At 36.0% G+C, this 20263-nt stretch overlaps 1 protein-coding gene across 2 annotated transcripts in view; it reads left to right on the top strand.

Moving 5' to 3' along the window:
• The window catches only part of LOC114881165 (putative inorganic phosphate cotransporter), a 64429-nt gene that overhangs the window by 16837 nt on the left and 27329 nt on the right, over nt 1–20263 (top strand). For both annotated transcript variants that reach the window (XM_046286555.1, XM_046286551.1), the window contains exon 3: nt 14054–14354. In XM_046286555.1, the coding sequence (XP_046142511.1) occupies nt 14054–14354 (301 nt within the window). The remainder of the gene's footprint in view (nt 1–14053; nt 14355–20263) is intronic.

Raw genomic sequence — 20263 nt, 5'->3', positions numbered from 1 at the left:
GCCACTGTCTGTCCCTTTCTACGTTCACGCTTGGCTGGTCGTCGCGTGTAACCCGAGATTCGACACCTCGCTTGGATAAATGCAACCACTGGGTCCCAATGTTGGTTGCATTTATCCAGGTTTTACTGTAATCCGAGATTCGACACCTCGGCTGAATATATGAATTGTTGCACATATTCAACTTTTACTGTATAGACGCGAGGTCCCTCCATTTATTAGTTCTAATAGTACCATAGTACAGTAAAACCTGGATAAATGCAACGAAAGAATGCTTGGATAAGTGCAACATCGCTATTCCCTCCACTTGGGGGGATCCCCCTAGGCGAACCGAGCCGCTCGACGAGGAAACCGTGTAATATGATCCGACCGTGTAATATGATCCGACCGTAACATCGGTGTGACTAATACTAATTGAACGATAAAACCTTCTTATTTTTGAATTTTTTTAAATGAAAATGTTACTAACGTATTTGTGAGATTTTTCTGATTAAAACAAGATCAAACATGACATAATTTGAATTATAATTATTTATTTACTTATTTATACCTAAATAAGTAAAAATAATGCAAATTATATGGTGTTTGGTCTTATTTTAATCAGACGAACCTTACAATTACATTGGTAAAAGTTTCATTTAGCAAAAATGAAAAATAAAAAAGTTATTGTTGAATTAATATTGTATCACTCAAATTTTTTTTCTTAGGCCCTTTAATTCTCGGACCTCTTTCTCTTTCGCTATTTGTCCTTTTCTACGTTCGCCAGCATTGAAGAACTCGCTCCAGCCGTGTTGGTCTTCCAACATCACATTGTCGTTACCTATTCATCTAATATTTGGGCGGAACGCAAAATCAGGAGAGTCCAGCATATCACATTCTATGCTGAAAAAACATACTAACTTATCTGTCTAAAAAAATTTTAATAACTCTGGCAACAGATTTATTTTCGGGGTGCTTTTCATAAGTAATCAGTATTTCACCAAATTGTTCAGAATATCAATTTTTATAACATATCAAAAAATCATTGAAATCGGGAAGGACGTATTTGTTCTTCAGTTTCACTAAAAAAAAGAATAATAATAGCAACAAAAAATAATGATAGTACGTCTTGTGACACATGGGTTGAAAATCGCTATCCTAGTCGATAGAACGATGCGTGAAAAAAAAATTTACGCGTCGGAGTTCATCGCCTCTTCGAGACTCGAACTTCCCATTCTCCACGATACATTGTATCGTCGTCGACGGTTCGGTCGACGCACACATATTCACATATACGAGCTGCGAATAAGCGCGCGGTCGAGCGCAGAAAACGAACGAACTGCGCCCTACCGAAAAAACGAGGAACTAAATTTGTGGTCTGTTTTACCTTCTTGACGTCTTTCGCGAGTGAAAAATCAACGAAATCGTAGTTTTCGGTTTTTGTCTAAACGAAAGGTTGTACACCATCCCCTGAGTGCTCGTTTTGCTCTATCCGACCCAAAGAATGGCGCTCTGGTCTCTATTTGGACATTCGTTTCGCAAAAATGTTTATATTACAAATAAATTAATGCAGGTGAGTCCGATCCGCCATTTTCTTGACTGTGGACAGACACAAATTTCAATATTTTATAATTTTTTGACGATTTGGGTAAAATAAGGACCAGAGCGCCTTTTTGTAGGGCCTCCTGGACACGTCCCTCAAATTTTTTTGCATTCTGTTTAGAAATGATGACGAAAATCGAAAACTCGCTTCTAGGGATTTTTCTAGGGACTGTCGGTAAAGTTTTCGACGCTTGCATCGCCTTAATGGTCTTATTCACGTGACCACCGGACCCTTTTTTTCGCCTGAGCCAATGTATGCAAGCGCATGATCACCATGAGACGAACACGGACGCTTAGGTCACCGTCAATTTTAACAATACAAATACTTGACTGCTATTAATAAAACCTATTTACTCGTTAAGTAGTATACTAAATACATTTCAATACTAATCACATACTAATAAGGTACAAGTCGACACAATTTAATGTATCAGCCGTGTCTATAACATTTTGTATTTTTTCTTACAATTTCGACAAATTGTAATTTTTTAAAACGACAGAAGCACGTATCTTAGTAAATTAATTTGTATAGCTTCTCAAAAAACTTCAAGTCATTTGGTCCAATTTTAAATGAAGTATTCTGTGTTTAACGAATACTGTGCGAATACTTTTGGGCCCCACCTTTATATGTAATTTTTCGAGTCTCTCCGATTCGCTCCATTCCCATATCTCTGCTGCGTACATCATGACGCTTTTCACCAAACTTACATAGATCTTCATCCTTCTTTCAAAGTTGTTTTTGAATCGTCTTTCTCCTATTCTCCATGTTTGCTTCATCACTATCATCGCCTTTTTCGCTATTTTTCTCCAGAGCATCTCCGTTCCTCCATTCTTCTGGAAGTGATACCCTCCATATTTGAAATCTTTTACTTCTTCTAATTCTTCTTTTCCTCACTTCCATTCCTCCTTTTCTTCTGGCTTCTTCCTTTCTTGAGAATTATAATCTTCGACTTTCCGGCATTTAGAATTAACTTTTTTCTTTCAAAATATCTTTTTATTCTGCTTATCATTTCCTTTAAGTCCTGCGGGTATTTTACCAATAGTTCGACATCATCTTCGTACAACAGTGACCAAATCTTCTCTTTTCCGATCACCATTCCTCCTACTTGTCCTTCTCTCAGCTTCTTTTCCAAGTTCGCTGTATATGTATAGCAAGAATAAGTGGGCATCCTTGCCTTAATGATTTCGTTGTCCAAAACTTTTCCCATTAACTCTTACCCTATTCTTTGTTTCTTTGTACATTTCGTTGATTCTCGTTCTTGAAGTATTATTTATTACTTTTTCCTCCATAATCTTGCTCAGATTTTTCTGTTTACTTTATCGAACGCCGCTGTTAGGTCTGCGAAGTAAGCATATAGCTTTCCTCCTTTCTCTTTGATTTCTCTGTTTACCACGTAGTTCAGTATAAAAATGTTGGCCATTGTGATTCTTTCCTTTCTGAAGTCTGCTTGCGTCTCTGGTATGATTTTCTTCTCCTTTCGTTCTGCATTTAGCCTGTTCTCTAGAATCATCGCGTATATCTTGTATGCTGTATTTAGCAGCGTTATCCATCTGTTATTCTTTACATCATCCCTGTCTCCCTTCTTAAATATAGGGCTAATTATGCCTATTTTCCATCTCCTTGGCATTTCGTCTTCCCTCCATTCTTTGTTTATCAGTGTTATGATTCTGGTGAGTAGGTACCTCTCTTTCTCCATGTATCCAGACCTCGTTTTCTAGGCCGTCTTCCCCTGCTGTTTTCCTTTTTTTCAATTTCTTAATTTGTCTCTTCACTTTTTGTTTCGTAGTAATTTCACTTGGATCCTACTGTTCCTCCGTTTCCTCTAACCTCTCTTCTTCTTGGTCTTTGCGTTCTTTTGTTTCTAATAATTCTATGAAGTGTCTTCTCCAGCCCTATATGCTTACTTTGTTTGTTATTCCTATTCTTTTTTTCCTTTCCCAATTGATATATTTCCTTATTTCGTTAGTGTTTTTAATCTGTTCTATTTCTTCTTCTTCTTTCTTCTGTTGTTGGTCCTTCTTCTTCTTGCAGTTCCTTGAATTCTATTCTTTTCTGAATGTATGTCTCTTTTTACTCTTTTCCTCTTCTCCATTTTCTCAGCTCTTTTCGCATTTCTCTTCTTCCCTTTGTGCATTCTTTATCCCATCATTTCTTGTACCCTACTTTCATTTTCGTTACCTTTACCACTTTCTTGTGTACCATCTCCACCATCATTTCATTTGGATCCTTCTTTTCGAATTCAATTCGTTTCACTTCCTCGTGGTAGTGTCTCTTCCCTTCCTCCGTCCAAAGCCGTCTCTCCTTCCATAGCTCTTTTTCTTGCTTCTCTACGCTGGTTTCTCCATATATTTCCAATTTCAGTGGTAAACGATCTGACTCTATCTTGTCTTCTATGCTGAAGCTTCTGATGTCTTCTTTAATTGCTGGGTCTATTAGTACATAATCAATTACTGAGTTTCTTTTGCTCCCAATGAAAGTATATTCACCGTCTTCGTCTCCTTTAAAATTACCGTTTATTATTTCCCATCCGTTGTCTTCTACCATTTCTATTAGTCTGGTTCCGTCTATATTTTTTATTTTATCCCTCGATTTTCTCGTTTCTTTGTCCTTTCTATCCTCATTGCTAAATGATCCTTCTAAATCTATTCTTGCATTGAAATCCTCGCCGATTATAAACCTTTCGGTAATTATTTAGAAGTTGGCCCTCCTCACCGATTTTTGTGACCTTGAAATATGTTGTCAAGGTCATCATTCTGAACAACATTTCCTTATACATTTTACCGCCGCTCGGCCTTAGTTTCCGAGATATTTGCAAAAATCTTTAGTTAAATTTACATTACGAGTACACTGTATTGCGGGAAAAATGGAGACTGAATGGTGATTGAAAGAGTGATTGAAGTGGTTTGAAGTAAGGGTTAGGGTTAGGGTTAGGATTAGGGTTAGGGTTAGGGTTTTGTTTTTGATTTTTTTACGTTATAATTATTCTTTCTTTCACCTTTTATATTTTGTATACCTATTATTCATTTTGTGTTTTGTCAGAAATCGGAAACATTACGCCCATCATGTTGAAAAATGCCATTATACGCTGATTAACATCATCTTGACGTCGGAATAACAACTCAGCTATATATCCCACGTAATGAGACGTACGAGTTCCATAACGAGGAATATTAGCTCTCGTATCACGCCATGTACGCTCTAAACCTAAATCTAACCTAACCTAAACCTTTTTTTTTCGTGGGGGTAATATTCCAAAGACGCCCCCAGCCCCCCTGAGGAGGGGCCGGGAGGAGTGCCGGATTTTTACCGGCTAAAACCCCCACGGTGACCTACACTGGGCGTTAGGAAGAGGCCCCGGGACCTCTGTCGAACACACCGGGACCCCCCCGCCCTTGACGCAGTAGCGCCCCATCTTGGGGGAGGGTCTAACCTTTGACCCTCGTCCTAAGTGCCAACTCTACCGACACCGGGGGCCACACCCGACGCCGGCCACACCTCGGGCCGCGTGCAATGGCGACCGGGGCCCCAGCCCCGGTCACCTGCGGCCCAGCAACTCCAAAAAGGAACCGCTAGATCTGCGAGGGTCTTGCCCCTCCCCCACGGCCGATCCCCCTGGGGGTGGCCGGAGTCTCCCCCCACTACACCTGCTTTGAGGAGAAGCTAAAGCTCCTCCCCATCCTATCACCCTGAGGGAGGCAGAAGCCTCCCTCCACTCAATCTACCTTGGGGGGGAAGCCGATGCCCCCCCCCCCCTCATCCTGTTGGTGTCGGTGGGATGAATTATCAAGGCCCAGCGCCCCGTCCACCTAACCTAAACCTAACCTAACCCTAACCCCAACCGTAACCTCAAACCACTTCAATCACTCTTTCAATCAGTATTTAGTTTCCATTTTTCCCGGAATACAGTGTACTGTGCGTTGCAGCTAAGTTGCCGAGCACCTACAAACTGAACCGACAGAGGGGCAAAGGGACTGTGCGTTCGCTCCACCTAATCCCTTCCAGGAGCCCGTAACTTGAGAAGTGAGCGACCAGATTGCATAGGCGTAAAATTTCCATATTTGCGGAAGATACATTTAACTATATAAACATGCGATTTTTTCAGGATATTAATGGGTTTTTTATAATACTCGTTCTTGACAATAGTTGTTATTATGCAAAATTTATGGAAATTACATTATGGAAAGTGTTTAAACTCTCCTGTTTTCTTAATAATGTAAACCCCGAATCTACCTCTACGCCAATACATTCAACTCGCCGCTCGCTATCGCTTCATCTCATTCTGTTTCAATGTCTGTCCTTGGCGACGTTCGTCACGCGATAGATTTGTGGATGTAAGGGCCTCAGCCAATAAACATAATACGTGTGACTGGAGGCAGGTCAACGAATTTGATTGGACGGCAACTTAGCTGCAACGCACAGTACTGGTGACATAAGTATAACTGCAGTTTTTTACGAATATCTCGGAAACTAAGGCCGAGCGGTGGTAACATGTATAGCGAAAAGTTATTCAAAATGATGACCTTGACATATTTCAAGGTCACGAAAATCGGTGAGAAGGGTCAACTTCTAAATAATTACCAGCCTTTCTTCTTTCATATCTCCGATTGCATCTTCATTATTCACTTTCGTCTTTTTCATATTTCTGCTGTATACCGTGATTATTCTCCATATATTACCTTGTATCTCAATCCTCCTTTCTTGTAGGTCTGAATTTTCCTCCTGCGTCTCTCTTTCTGTTATCCTTTTCTTAACTCCTGTTATGATGCCTCCGCTCGCTCTACCTTTGTTCTTCTTTTTTTTTGCCAATTGACATTTCCAGTTGAAACTGTCCGGCAACCTGTTCTATAACCCATTTCATTGTTTTTCGTCTACCCAGTTAGTCCTACGAAATCGTATGTCTCCACGTATTCCCAAAACTGCTTGTTTTTATTGTGTAGACCTGCGATATTCCAGAAACTTATCAACAGTATCTTATTCATTATCTGCAGCTTGGTTTGTACCTTCCATTTTGTTTTCTTGTTCTTATTACTATTATAATTTCCCCCTCTCCTCCCCTGTTCGTCTTTCCAGACGCGGGAAGAGTTGTACTTAGGACCTTATCTTTTGTCTCGGTCCCTATTCTCTCTCTGAAATTAGAGAGTCACCGAACTTTGTCGGCTCCAAAATTTTGCCTCTTCAAATCCTACTCCTTCTTTCCATTTGAAAATCCTGTTATTCATTTTTACCTTTCTGTATCCTATTTTCAGTAGTGCTCCCTGCTCTGTCTCCGCTTTCGCGATTCCTAAGATTGCCTTCTGAGCTTCTCTTTCGTTTTTTATTAAGTCATTATCTATGTAAATTCTCTTACTTTTCAATTTATCCTTCTTCGTCATTATCTTCTTTTTCTGTTGCCAATTTCTTAACTTTGCTATGAAAATGTTCCCTCTCTTTCTCTTTCTCGTCCAGAAAGCATCCTCTATTTCCGCCTCCACCTGAAGATTTTCTAATATTACCAGAAAATATCATTATCATTATCATTATCATTATCATTATCATTAGAAAATATCATTACTAGATGTACCATTATCATTAGAATCGATATCAAGGTCTTTTCCACTTTCTTGATAAATATAGTTGGTCTCATTATCATTAATAGTAGAATCTAAGTTAACTAATAATGAATTATTTATATCATAGTTATTATTGAAGTTATTATTTATGAAGTTATCAATAAAATTGTCTTCAATTTCAATTTTAATAAGATTATTGCAGTAATCTATAATGTTACTACCAGTAGCTTGCACTGAAACATTCATATTATGAAATGTACACATAAAATATTATGTTATTATGATATTTGATGATTTCCACAGGCATATTCATTATATTTAAATTCTGTGTTACGTCAGGATGCTGTTTAGGACTAGTACAATTAGATAATTTTTCAGATTCTGTTGTTTTTAAAACACATCTTTTCCAAAGAAAGACACAGTTTTTATCGTCATCAGTTTCATATATTGCGTTTTTTAAATGATCATCAAACATGTGCAACATCTGTTTTTCAATTGTGTATTCTACTACATTTTTAGTCGCATAATAGCCTTAAAGTTTCGGCTGACATTTTTGTATTTCATGATTACTAATCTCTGCTTGTCTGACTATTTTATTTGGTGTTACGATCCCTTCTTGGAAATTTCTTTATATGGAGTCGGATATGTACACCCGGTATAAACAGTCTTCTAGAACATTCGAGACCAACGCGAAGCAAGGCCGCGGTCCCTCGAGGTCACGTAGAGTCCGTACCCACCACTCTTTTTACTCCAATTTTTGGGTATAAAAAGGGTGGCGGCGAAGACACTTTGGGTCTAGTTGAAATCTAGACAGGATTCGATACACGTCAGTACGTTTCTCTTACGGATAATCTCTGCAACGAGGAAACTCTGCGAGATCGGGTATTCAAGTCCCCTTCAAGCACTTAGTAACCATATAGTACGTTGTCTGCTGTTAAGCATTATTCTGATTGCTGTAGTCCGTCCCCGTTTGCTTGCGTTCGTGAAAACCGAGAAGGATTAAACTCTTGCTTCGCGAAATCGAAACTAAACTTTTATTATTCAACTCATTTAAACTTGTGAATTAGAATTTAACTCGTTGAACACCGCGACAATTACACACAATAATTGTAAGGTCCCGGCAGAGAGAATAAATTCATATTACTTAACTTATCTATTACTGTCCAATTATATTGACTAGTCCAGAAAACCCACTAAGGTGTACCTTTACCGCTCGAGGTACACCAATCAAATTACGAGACCTAATAGTAACATTTCCTGCGGCTCCCTACGTTAGCCATACGTAGATTCGTCCACGACAACCAACCTCCTGGAGCTCCCTACGTTAGCCATACGTAGGTTCGTCTCTGCGTCTACTTCATTAGGCTACCAGTGTTAATAACAGCACTGGTTAAGCCATTAACAATACCATATCCGAAATTAAGCTCCGGCTACACAGCCGTCCCCTCCAGCTCATAACAATGCATTTACTAAAATTTATAGCATTACCATTTAATGGGAACAATTCACATGTTTTGAAACTATTTATTATTACTTCTTTTCTCACAGAGTTAAATACATTATCAAATAATTTTGCGAAGTTCTTTTTATTTATGACAATATTATGCTGTTTTGAATTCCGAGCGATATTTTTCCATGCCATTTCTAAAGGGCGAAAAATACCAACATCGCAGGGTTGAGTCATATGTGCGGTATTTGGAGATAAGTAATAAATAATTATTTCCCTATTGGCACAAAATTGTGATAACTGTAAAATTAAATGGCTTTTGTGAGCATTTAAGAATAGTATTACTGGGAAAAGAATTTTTTTCTTCAACCAAGACATCAAAACTTTAGTAATGTATTTGAAGAAAGCAGCGGATACCATCAAAGCAAAATCGGATCGGTCAATAGCCTAATCTTCTGGCACGTTGTGTACTATTTCATGAGGAATACGTTTGTATGGATAAATTACCATGAGTGGTAAAGCTGTATCATCTGCACTATAAGTGCATAATACTGCAATGGATTCCTTTTCCTTATCAGAATTTATTTTGTCAGAAACATTTTGGACCTAAAACTTTCCCTGTATTAAGGCAAATAAGACACCCAGTTTCATCACAATTTAATATTCTTTTATCACCTTTAAAAATGTCGGTACAGTTGTAACTTTCTAAAATGTTTATTAAACTCGTAAACTATTGTGCCAGATTTTGTTTGTAATAGAAACCCGAGCTTTTGAAATAGTTTCCGCGCTTCTTTTCACAATTTTTGAATGCCTTGTTACAAATAAGGACAACCACTTATTGCCTAACCTGTTATTATTAAATGGATTATCCCTAGGACATTCTAGTAATACCTTCTAAATTGAATCTTTTATATCTGCTGCTTGTATAGGAAATCTTAGTTTGGCTTTATTTATTTTTCAATATAGTTTTCCTCCCCTTCTATAAGAATGGTAGCTGAAGCCGTTTTCCTCTTCAATGGTATTTTATTGTTAATCTTATTAGGTAAAGTACTCTTTGGTATATTATTGTATATTTGCGTGATACTGCATTTAAAGAAATCCTTTCCTGTGTTACGTCTTCAATCGCTTGCAATAAATTTTCTTCAGAATATCTAAAGCGTTTATATGTATTCAGAATATTTACTAGCATCAATACTTTTTCTTTTGTCGGATATCTAAACAAATTCAACGAAATCTTGGTAGATAACTTGTATTACTCATACTAGGTATATAATTTATAATTATAATAATTTTAATTTCAGTGATAAATATTAGATATTAAGTTAGCTGTATTAAAACTTAAAAAAGTGAAAAGTTGAGTAAGCTATTCATTCATTGGTAAAGTACCTACAAAAAGCTCACCTGTGAATGAAGAAACAGGCTTTCGTACCAGTCGTTCATTTCCTGGTAGGAGATACTTTTAAGCTGTGGTAGAGCATAAAACGGAAAACCAACATTTTTGAGACAAAATAACTACATAATTTTTGTAAAATAAAAAGTACCCACGTTTGTCAAAATATGAACATTTTGTTTCTTCATTGGCATTAACTGTAATCGCTCACCCAATGCATGAACACTTAACCAAATCGATAAATTTGTACAAATCGTTACTCATGCAATAATTTTCGTTAAAGGAACTTCTAAACCATTGCATTGTACAAACAAATTTGACATAGCTTCATTGAATGCACCTTAAAATACAAATTATAGATTTCAATTAGCAATACTTACCTTAAATGTCGTTAAGGTAACTGTTAATGAAACAAATTTAAAGTGAAACAAATTATAAGCAAAAAATGGCATCATGGATACGGGCTTCATTCACTAAGAGGTCTCCATTCATTGGACAGATCACCCTATTCAAGTTCCCTGCGAGCTACACTTAACCATACAGTACCTTGTCTGCTGTTATGTATTATTTCACCGTTTTAATCCAACCCCTGTTTATTGGTGTTTATTAAAAACCAGAAATGCACCTTTCAGCCCAGTTCTGTACTATTCTACGCTGTTTTCCACTATTCCGAGATATAAATGCACTTCTCAGCCCAGTACTGCACTATTCTGCGCATTTTCGCACTATTCCGAGCTACAAATGCACTTTTCAACCCAGTTTTGCACTATTCTGGGCTCTTTTCACTATCCCGTGCTACAAATGCACTTTTCAGTCCAGTTCTGCATTGTTTTGGGCTGTTTTGCTCTATTCCGAGCTAAAAATGCACTTTCCAGCCCAGTTTGCACTATTCTGCGCTGTTTTCCTTAAAAAAGGAAATTCTAAGCATTCTAAACAACAAATAAAAATGTTTGAAATGAAATAATTAATAAACGTTTGAATTGGAGGTTACGATAATAATTAAAAATTTGAAAACAATTTAAATGAAACTTACCCAATCGTTCCTAAATTAACCTGCTACGCTGAAAGCAGATAATTGCCACTGGGTCACTGTGTCGGTCCCGACCATTCGACGAGGAAACATGTTCGGTAGAACAGCTGATTTCATGGTCGGGCCAGTGAACTCGTTTCATTTAGTGCACTTAGGTATGAATAGGTGGCCCCTTTCGGGGTCGAGTTTTTCACTTAATCGACGGCACAAAATCACTATCACTTTCTACATACTTGAACCGTATTACTTAAATAATCATAAACCAATGTTTGGTCTACGTTAGAGAAATTGGTGGCCCCGAAATGAGCTGATTTTTTTGATAGCAGAGGGGTTAAAGTTCCATATACCCCCTTGAGCCTCTAGGGAAACTGATTCACGTTTTAATACACTGCTTTCTTCGCTCTGGTACCAGCGAGCCGCTAGCGTAAGTCTGTGTAGCTAGTTTCCGAAAACACTGAGCACTTGGTGTATTCGTAGTGCCACCGTAGATCTAACCATTCAACGAAACCTTCGCAGGTTGGAGTACCGTTATGTATTTACGGATTGCTATTTGACCCTTTGGAAAAACCCAGTTTGGGGACGAAATGGGCCCTACGGTGTCACGGTAAATGCAACAAGTGCTCAGTGTTTCTGAAGGCTAGCTACACGAATCCAGCGGCTCGTTGGTGCCAGAGCGAAGAAAGCAGTGTATTAAAACGTGAATCAGTTTCCCTGGTAGCACAAGGGGGGGTGGAACTTAAACCCCTCCTGTATCAAAAAAATCGGCCCATTTCGGGGCCACCAATTTCTCTAACGTAGACCAAACATTGGTTTATTATTATTCAGGTAATAAGGTTCAAGTAGGTATGTGGAAAGTGATAGTGATTCTGCACTATCATTTAATTTATTAAACGTAGAGTAAACATTAGTTTACTTGTTCATTATTATTCAGGTAATAAGGTTGAAGTGTGTGAAAAGTGAGAGTGATTTTGTGCCGTCGTTTAAGTGAAAAACTCGACCCCGAAAGGAGCGGCCTATTATTCATACCTAAGTGCAATAAATGAAGCGAGTTAACTGGCCCGACCATGAAATCAGCTGTTCCACCGAACGTGTTTCCTCGTCGAATGGTTGGGACGACACAGTAACCCAGTGGCAATTGTGTGCTTCCAGCGTAGCAGGTTAATTTATGAACGATTGGATAAGTTTCATTTAAATTGTTTTCAAATTTTTCATCATTAACGTAGCCTCGAATTCAAACGTTTATTAATTATTCCATTCCAATCATTTTTATTTGTTATTTAGTTGTAATTTCCTTGTTTACATTATGACAGGCGACAAGAGATTAGGTTCCGTATTCATTTTAATCAACGACTAAAAATGTTCAACCAGTTCAATTTTATTATTGTGCTATGCCAACGGGGTGCCAAGACGTTCGTTCGCGACCTACGTCAAGCCCGGCTTTCGTAACCGACGCGGCCGTCCTTGAGCCCTAGCGCTATACGCGCTCGGTTTGGTCAGTGTTTTTCGTTAATAATTCAAAAACGAAGCTTCAAACAACTCTTTTGCAAAGGAAAATGTTGTTTAGAATCACCCCAGCTACCATCCCCTCAAAGGACTAACACTCTTTACGGGACACCCTGTATACAGATTGAGGAAAAAGTCTGGAATCGGTAACATATTTCGAAAATAAGACATTTTAGGAAAAAATATTTGATACATAAGTTGGAGAGTTTCAACAAATGCATCAAACGGTGGTACTTATTTGACCTTGAGCGTAAGTATGGAAAAACTATCAAGGTCAACTCTACAATTTTAAATGGAAACCTCCACTTTTTATTTAATATTCTTGTACTTGACATCGAGAGTTTTCTAAAACACTAGCAATAAACTTCTTGCAGTTGAGTACTTATCGAGATATTAGTCGATAAGTTTCAAGTACCGCAGGCATTAGTATTAGCCGGGGTGTACCGCGTTGAGATTGCACGGTCAGATTTACACCTCATTGTGTGCGCGCGCGGGTGTGTGTGTGTCAGCAGGGATAAGGACCCCAAGGTTCGTCACTCCTGTAGTATTGTGTGTGTGCACGCGCACGTATTTGGTAATGATTATAACAGATGTTCGAATTTGCTCCCTTTTACCGCTTGACAAGAGAATCTATGACGTTTCTCAACATATCAACGGTTATTAAACCCATTTCGTCAGATATTTGTTGCTTCTCAATTCTTCGACGCTTGTAGGTTTTGCTTTGTAAATGTGACCTTTTAAGAAGCATCATAAACTCACACATGCACGCACGCACAATGAAGTGTAAATCCGACCGTGCAACCTTTACGCGGTACACCTTGGCTAATGCTAATGCTGGCGGTACTTGAACTTTATCGACTCATATCTCGAAAAGTACTCAACCGAAAGAAGTTTATTGATAGTGTTTTGAAAAAGCTCTCGATGTCAACTACAAGAATACTAAATAAAAAGTGGGGGTTTCTATTTAAAATTTTAAAGTTGACCTTGATAGCTCCTCCATACTTACGCTCAAGGTCAAATAAGTACCACCGTTTCATGCATTTGTTGAAACCCTACAACTTATTTTTTCCTAAAATGTCTTATTTTCGAGATATTTTACCGGTTCCAGACTTTTTCCTTACCTTGTATAATAATATATTATTCTGGATTTCTCGACACTCCTCCAAGAATTCTGTCCCTACAGATCTTATTATTGTTAAAAATAAGTATTTAGGCCGAAATAACGTTTATTAGAACTATACAATAATGTTCTTAGTATGTAATATTGAAGTTGAGTTAGAATTAATACATTACCGCAAATAACGGCTATAGCTGTCAATGTTTTCGTATATGTATAGGCAAATCCTACAAAAAGTGTACGGTATTGTGTTAAACAATATCAAATAATCGATACTGTTAGTAAAATTGACGAACCTAGCCAATCCCAAAAAACAAATCTCATTAATGCCAGTGCTGGTCAAATTTTTAATGTTTTGAAATCGATCATTTAGTATGCAACAACCTAATAATTTAACACAAGGGTGTTTTTAATATTCTATTATTTCATTTGTTACAGGAATTTTCATGGGATAATTCAATTAAGAACACCATTTTGAGTTCATTTTTCTGGGGTTATGTCTGTACCCAAGTAATCGGTAGTATAATAGCTCAACGTTGGTCAGCTCAAAAGCTTTATGCTATAGCGCAATTTGTTTGCGGTTTGGCGACACTTCTACTTCCCGTAATAGCCCATTATTTTGATTGGGAAGCTGTTTGTGCTTCAAGAGTAATTGCTGGGTTATGTCAAGGCACTGTGCTTCCATGTCTTCATACTTTACTTTCAAAATGGGTACCACCAGACGAAAGAGGAAGAATGTGTAAGTTATTTTGTACATACTATTGGAATCGTATTTTGTGTATCAAATACTTCAAAGATAGTAGGTGACTATGTTTTAAAACTTTATTTCACAATAATTAAAATTTAGATACTATTTTATGGTATTATATGAATTTCCAGTGGTATTAAAAAAACCATTGTAAAGAGTGATCCCAAAAACACACGTTTTTTCGCCCATTTTTTCCCACTCGAATTTCAAATCTAGCTATGTGCCAATCAATTCTATCTGGTGATACATTAATCTCAGAAAAAATTTAAGTTGAGCATAAGGGTAGTTTTGGAGATACGGGAGGTCAAAGTGACTAAATTCTCTCTATTCTCAATATTGGCCAAGCACTGTATACACAAAACAAATGTCAATACTTCTTTGATAACAGTGGGGATTTTACTAGAATTAGTCAAAATGGTCTTCTGACTCCTCCATCCCTGTTGTTTAGTATTTTAAGGGTTATTTAATATTTAGAACTACCCTCAAAACAGTTTTTATTGAATTTCTCGAAATCAAATGTAGATACGAAAGAATGTTTTAGACAAAAGTTCTTTGTCTTAAAGTTTTGCACAAAAAGGTCTCATTAATTTTTTCGATAGGACTAATTCTTTTCTCGATAATCGCAACTGAAAAGATATAGTTTCTGAAAATAACATTGCAATGTAAGCAGCGATTTTTTTTATATATGTATTTGATGTAGAAAAAAAATCAGTTTTTCAACATAACAACTAGCAACTCTTTATTTTAATCCTTTATATTTTTATAGAATTAGATATGGTTTTCGCAATTTTTGACTAAAGGATTAGTTCTATCTATTCTAGTATATACTGACAAAAAATATAATAATTTAGAATTTTTTCATTACATCAAATACATATACAAAAAAAAATCGCTGCTTATATTGCAATGACATTTTCAGAAACTATATCTTATCGGTTGCGATTTTCGAGTAATGGATTAGTCCTATCGAAAAAATGAAAAAGACCTTTTTTATGTAGAATTTAAAGAAAAACAACTTTTATCTAAAACATTCTTTCGTATCTACATTTGATTTCGAGAAATTCAATAAAAACTGTTTTGAGGATAGTTCTAAATATTAAACAACCCTTAAAATGCTAAACAACAGGAATGGAGGAGTCAGAAAACTGTTTTGACTAATTCTAGTAAAATTCCCACTATTATCAAAGAAGTATTGACCTTTTTTTTGCTTATACAGTGCTTGGACAATATTGAGAATAGTGAGAATTTAGTTACTTTGACCTTCCGTATCTCCAAAACTACCCCTATGCTCAACTTAAATTTTTTCTAACAAGGGAACATCGGGGACTGACACACTCCGATTTTTATGAAACTTTGCATAAATATTTATTAGACCTGTTTATGAAGATAACTGTAATTCGTTGGTGCCCGTTTTGCACTTTGAGGGAGATATCAACCCTTTTATCCGAACCGCCATTTCTACATACGTGCATATAAATCGTAAACAACAAAAGATATCAAAAAATAGTTGAAACAAAAGTTATACCGTTTCTTGAGGTCTATAAAGCTGCGTGTAAATTTTTTTTTTAAATCATCTATATACGTGCTTATAAATCGTAAACAACAAAAGATATAAAAAAATAGTTGAAACAAAAGTTATATCGTTTCTTGAGGTCTATCAAGCTACGCGTAAATTTTTTTTTTAAATGATCCGTTTTGCAAAATTGAATTCCCCCTGCACCTCAGTTTTGAAAAACTTTACTTTTTTTTCAATCAATAAAAGCGCCTATTTATTATGAACTCAACGATGTATTATAGTGTATAGTTGTTATTCCGATGTAATTATTCTGATGGAATTTTTTATTTAAGTTTTTTGATCTGTCTGTATTGACCGCTAACTCAACTTATACTTGCAACGTTGATAAGATCTTTGATAAGAACTATTTTTCCATTCGTTTTACATGTCATTTTCATAATTGCAAGATTAATTTCATCATCATATGGTGAAGTACATTTATTTTGTAGATTTTCTACAATATACAGAGTACTTCCGATGTAGTAGTACAATTGAAAAGACGATTAATCTACATTTTCAGCTTATTTTTATATGTCTACAAATCTACATATAAAAATAAGCTGAAAATGTAGATTAATCGTCTTTTCAATTGTACTACTACATCGGAAGTACTCTGTATATTGTAGAAAATCTACAAAATAAATGTACTTCACCATATGATGATGAAATTAATCTTGCAATTATGAAAATGACATGTAAAACGAATGGAAAAATAGTTCTTATCAAAGATCTTATCAACGTTGCAAGTATAAGTTGAGTTAGCGGTCAATACAGACAGATCAAAAAACTTAAATAAAAAATTCCATCAGAATAATTACATCGGAATAACAACTATACACTATAATACATCGTTGAGTTCATAATAAATAGGCGCTTTTATTGATTGAAAAAAAAGTAAAGTTTTTCAAAACTGAGGTGCAGGGGGAATTCAATTTTGCAAAAAGGATCATTTAAAAAAAAAATTTACGCGTAGCTTGATAGACCTCAAGAAACGATATAACTTTTGTTTCAACTATTTTTTTATATCTTTTGTTGTTTACGATTTATAAGCACGTATATAGATGATTTAAAAAAAAAATGTACACGCAGCTTTATAGACCTCAAGAAACGGTATAACTTTTGTTTCAACTATTTTTTGATATCTTTTGTTGTTTACGATTTATATGCACATATGTAGAAATGGCGGTTCGGATAAAAGGGTTGATATCTCCCTCAAAGTGCAAAACGGGCACCAACGAATTACAGTTATCTTCATAAACAGGTCTAATAAATATTTATGCAAAGTTTCATAAAAATCGGAGTGTGTCAGTCCCCGATGTTCCCTTGTAAGATTAATGTACCATCATATAGAATTGATTGGCACATAGTTTGATTTGAAATTTGAATGGGGAATAAATGGGCGAAATTTGGGGTTACTCTTTATTATACTACAAATTCTTATTAACAGAAAATTAATATCTACTTTATTTTTATTTTTGTTTTTTTTGTAACATAATAAACTGATATACCTATTTATTCTGAATAGTATCTATGTTAAATAGCTGTTTATATCATTTCCATTTAAAATAATATCATTATTTTCATTAAAATATGCTTGTGTAAGGAAAATTGTTGAAGTTTTTGTACAATGAATATATTCTAATAACAATCTTCCGAATTATACTTTAAAATGATTCCAGATTAAATGAAAAATATTTGCAACTATGAAAATATACGTTTGCAATTTTTATATTTTTAACCGACTTCGAAAAAGGATGAGGTTATTCAATTCGATAAATATTTTCTTTTTCGGCACGAAACCCTTTGCATCTTGTAGAGCATGTCTTCTGATTGATCCCGTAAAAAAAAATATTTTTCATTTTTTCATTCCTAACGACTGTTATTGCAAAAAACCTAATGCTTCAATTATATTTTCTGGCGTTTACTTTGCAAGGAATGTACCGATCCCGAAGAACCTTTCACATTTAGTAGCAGATATATTCACGATGATCCCACTTGCAAAAAGTTATGCAATTTGTTATTGTTAATAACTATTGTTATAGCAATAAAATAATTTTTATCAACAAATACAACCGACTTCAGAATGGGCTAAAAAGTGTAAAATAACTTATACTTCATTTCTACAACAAAATGCACTAAAAAGTATGAAATAATTTCTAGTTCAATTATACAAATACCTAATAGCTATTAATAAAACCTATTTACTCGTTAAATAGTATACTAAATACATTTCAACTTTTTCGGAGGTGGCACAAAATTAAAAAATTTTCTTCAACTTGTCCAACTTTGAGTAGCCAAATATAGACAAATCGAGTATGTCTGTTTCTTTCTTATATGTATAACTCGACAACACGGTGGGGAGTCCGTTTTAGTGCATATAGAATATGTGGTCTATCTGGAATTATCGAGTATGCGACGAAAAGACTCGATCGCGGTATATTCTAGAAAAAGAAAGCCCCCCTGCTTTTGGCAACCCACGCGCTGAGGGCTTCGTCCATAGGTTCTTAGATCCATGGCTTTCACATACTAATGAAGTCGATTCAATTTCATATACATCAGAAATGTTGCAAACTTCTGATGCAATCGTTACAATTACAGATGTTAGCAGCCGTATTTATAACGTTTCGTATTTTTTCTTACGATTTATTAATTACCAAATGTATCCTACTGAAATTAAATGGTTATTGGCAGCATCGTTTATTCTGGTATTTCTAATTTTGCGCTGCCTCCGAAAAGGTTGAAATGTATTCAGTGTACTATTTAACGAGTAAATAGGTTTTATTAATAGCCGTGGAATATTGGTATAAATGAAATAGAAATTATTTCGGTAATTATTGAGATTAGGTTACACCTCACCGATTTTGATGAAATTTAAATATATTGTAAACCTCAACATTTTGAACAACTTTTTTCTATACATATAACCGCCGCTCGGCCTTCGTTTTCGAGATATTTTCGATAAACTGTCGAAACTAACCCATTGAATTCTGGCCATCCGTGTGCATCCGTGACAACGTACGCATTAGTATGGGATCGCCGCTTTTCTACTGTTTTTGCAGGCAACAGCACGGCTACCGATGACCAATATATACCTTGTGCACTTCTGCATTCATAATTTCAATGTATCGTAGCTAGGATGGAGGCTGGGAATTTAATATAGCCTAACCTAACCCAATCTACTCTACCTAATCAGTGAATTAAGTTAGGTTAGGGTAAAGTGATATTCAGGTCACCGTTAGGCGACCAGACACACATGCTGAGATTCAAGATCATGAAAATTAGTTAAATTTAATTTTTAAGCCCACCCGTAATATATGTATTTTTAATATTGATGTCGGTTGCCGTGCTGCTGCCTGCAAAAACAGTAGGAAAGCGGCGATCCCATACTAATGCGTATGTCACACAAAATTCAATGTGTTAGTTTCAACAGTTTTCCGAAAATATCTCGAAAACTAAGGTTGAGCGACGGTTATATGTATAAGAAAAAGTTGTTCAAAATGTCCAATTTTACAACATATTTAAATTTCATCAAAATCGGTATAGTGTAACCTAATCTCAATAATTACCAAATCATTTTTTAACGATAACAACTTCCATACATTTTTGCAAGTGGGATATTGCGGAAATATCTCCTACTAGCATCCCCGTCGCGGCTTCGCCCGCTCTCATAAATAAAAACTTCGAAAATTTGAAGTAATAATTGTATTATTTTCTGGTGATCAATCTTTAGTATTTCAGAAAAGTATTGTTGGCTGCGGAAACAGTAGAAAAGCGGCGATCCCATACTAACGCGTACATTGTTACGATTGCACACGGTTAGCCAGAATTCAATGTAATAGTTTTTACAGTTTTTCGAAAATATCTCAAAAACTAAGGTCGAGCGGCGGTTATATGGATAGGAAAAAGTTGTTCAAAATGTTGATTTCTACACTATATTTAAAAATCATCGAAATCGTAGGTGCTGTCCGTAATCTAAATAGTTACCTCCACCCCTGAATCTAAATTTGCGCCTTTAGAGGTTGATTAGAACGAAATCCTGAATTATGTTTTTAATCATTTGTATGGGTGACCTTCGTAAGTAAAAACTAAATCCGGTTTGTAATCCGTGTAAATAAATTTTAACCCTCTTTACACTCTTAAAGGTCAAATTTCTAAAAATCCCTTCTTAGTAGGTGCTTACGTCATAAGAGGAACACACTACTCGAATTTCATATTTCTAGGTTCAGGGGTTTGGGCTGGGCGTTGATGAATCAGTCAGGACATTTGGCTTTCTTGTCCGGTCAAACTTCAACACCTCCAGTGCGTATATGCAATGTTTTGATTCAATCTCTCTGACTTTTCGCCA

This window comes from Osmia bicornis, chromosome 1 (assembly GCF_907164935.1).
Source record: "Osmia bicornis bicornis chromosome 1, iOsmBic2.1, whole genome shotgun sequence".
Taxonomy (NCBI): domain Eukaryota; kingdom Metazoa; phylum Arthropoda; class Insecta; order Hymenoptera; family Megachilidae; genus Osmia; species Osmia bicornis.
This window is presented reverse-complemented; position numbering and strand designations above follow the sequence as displayed.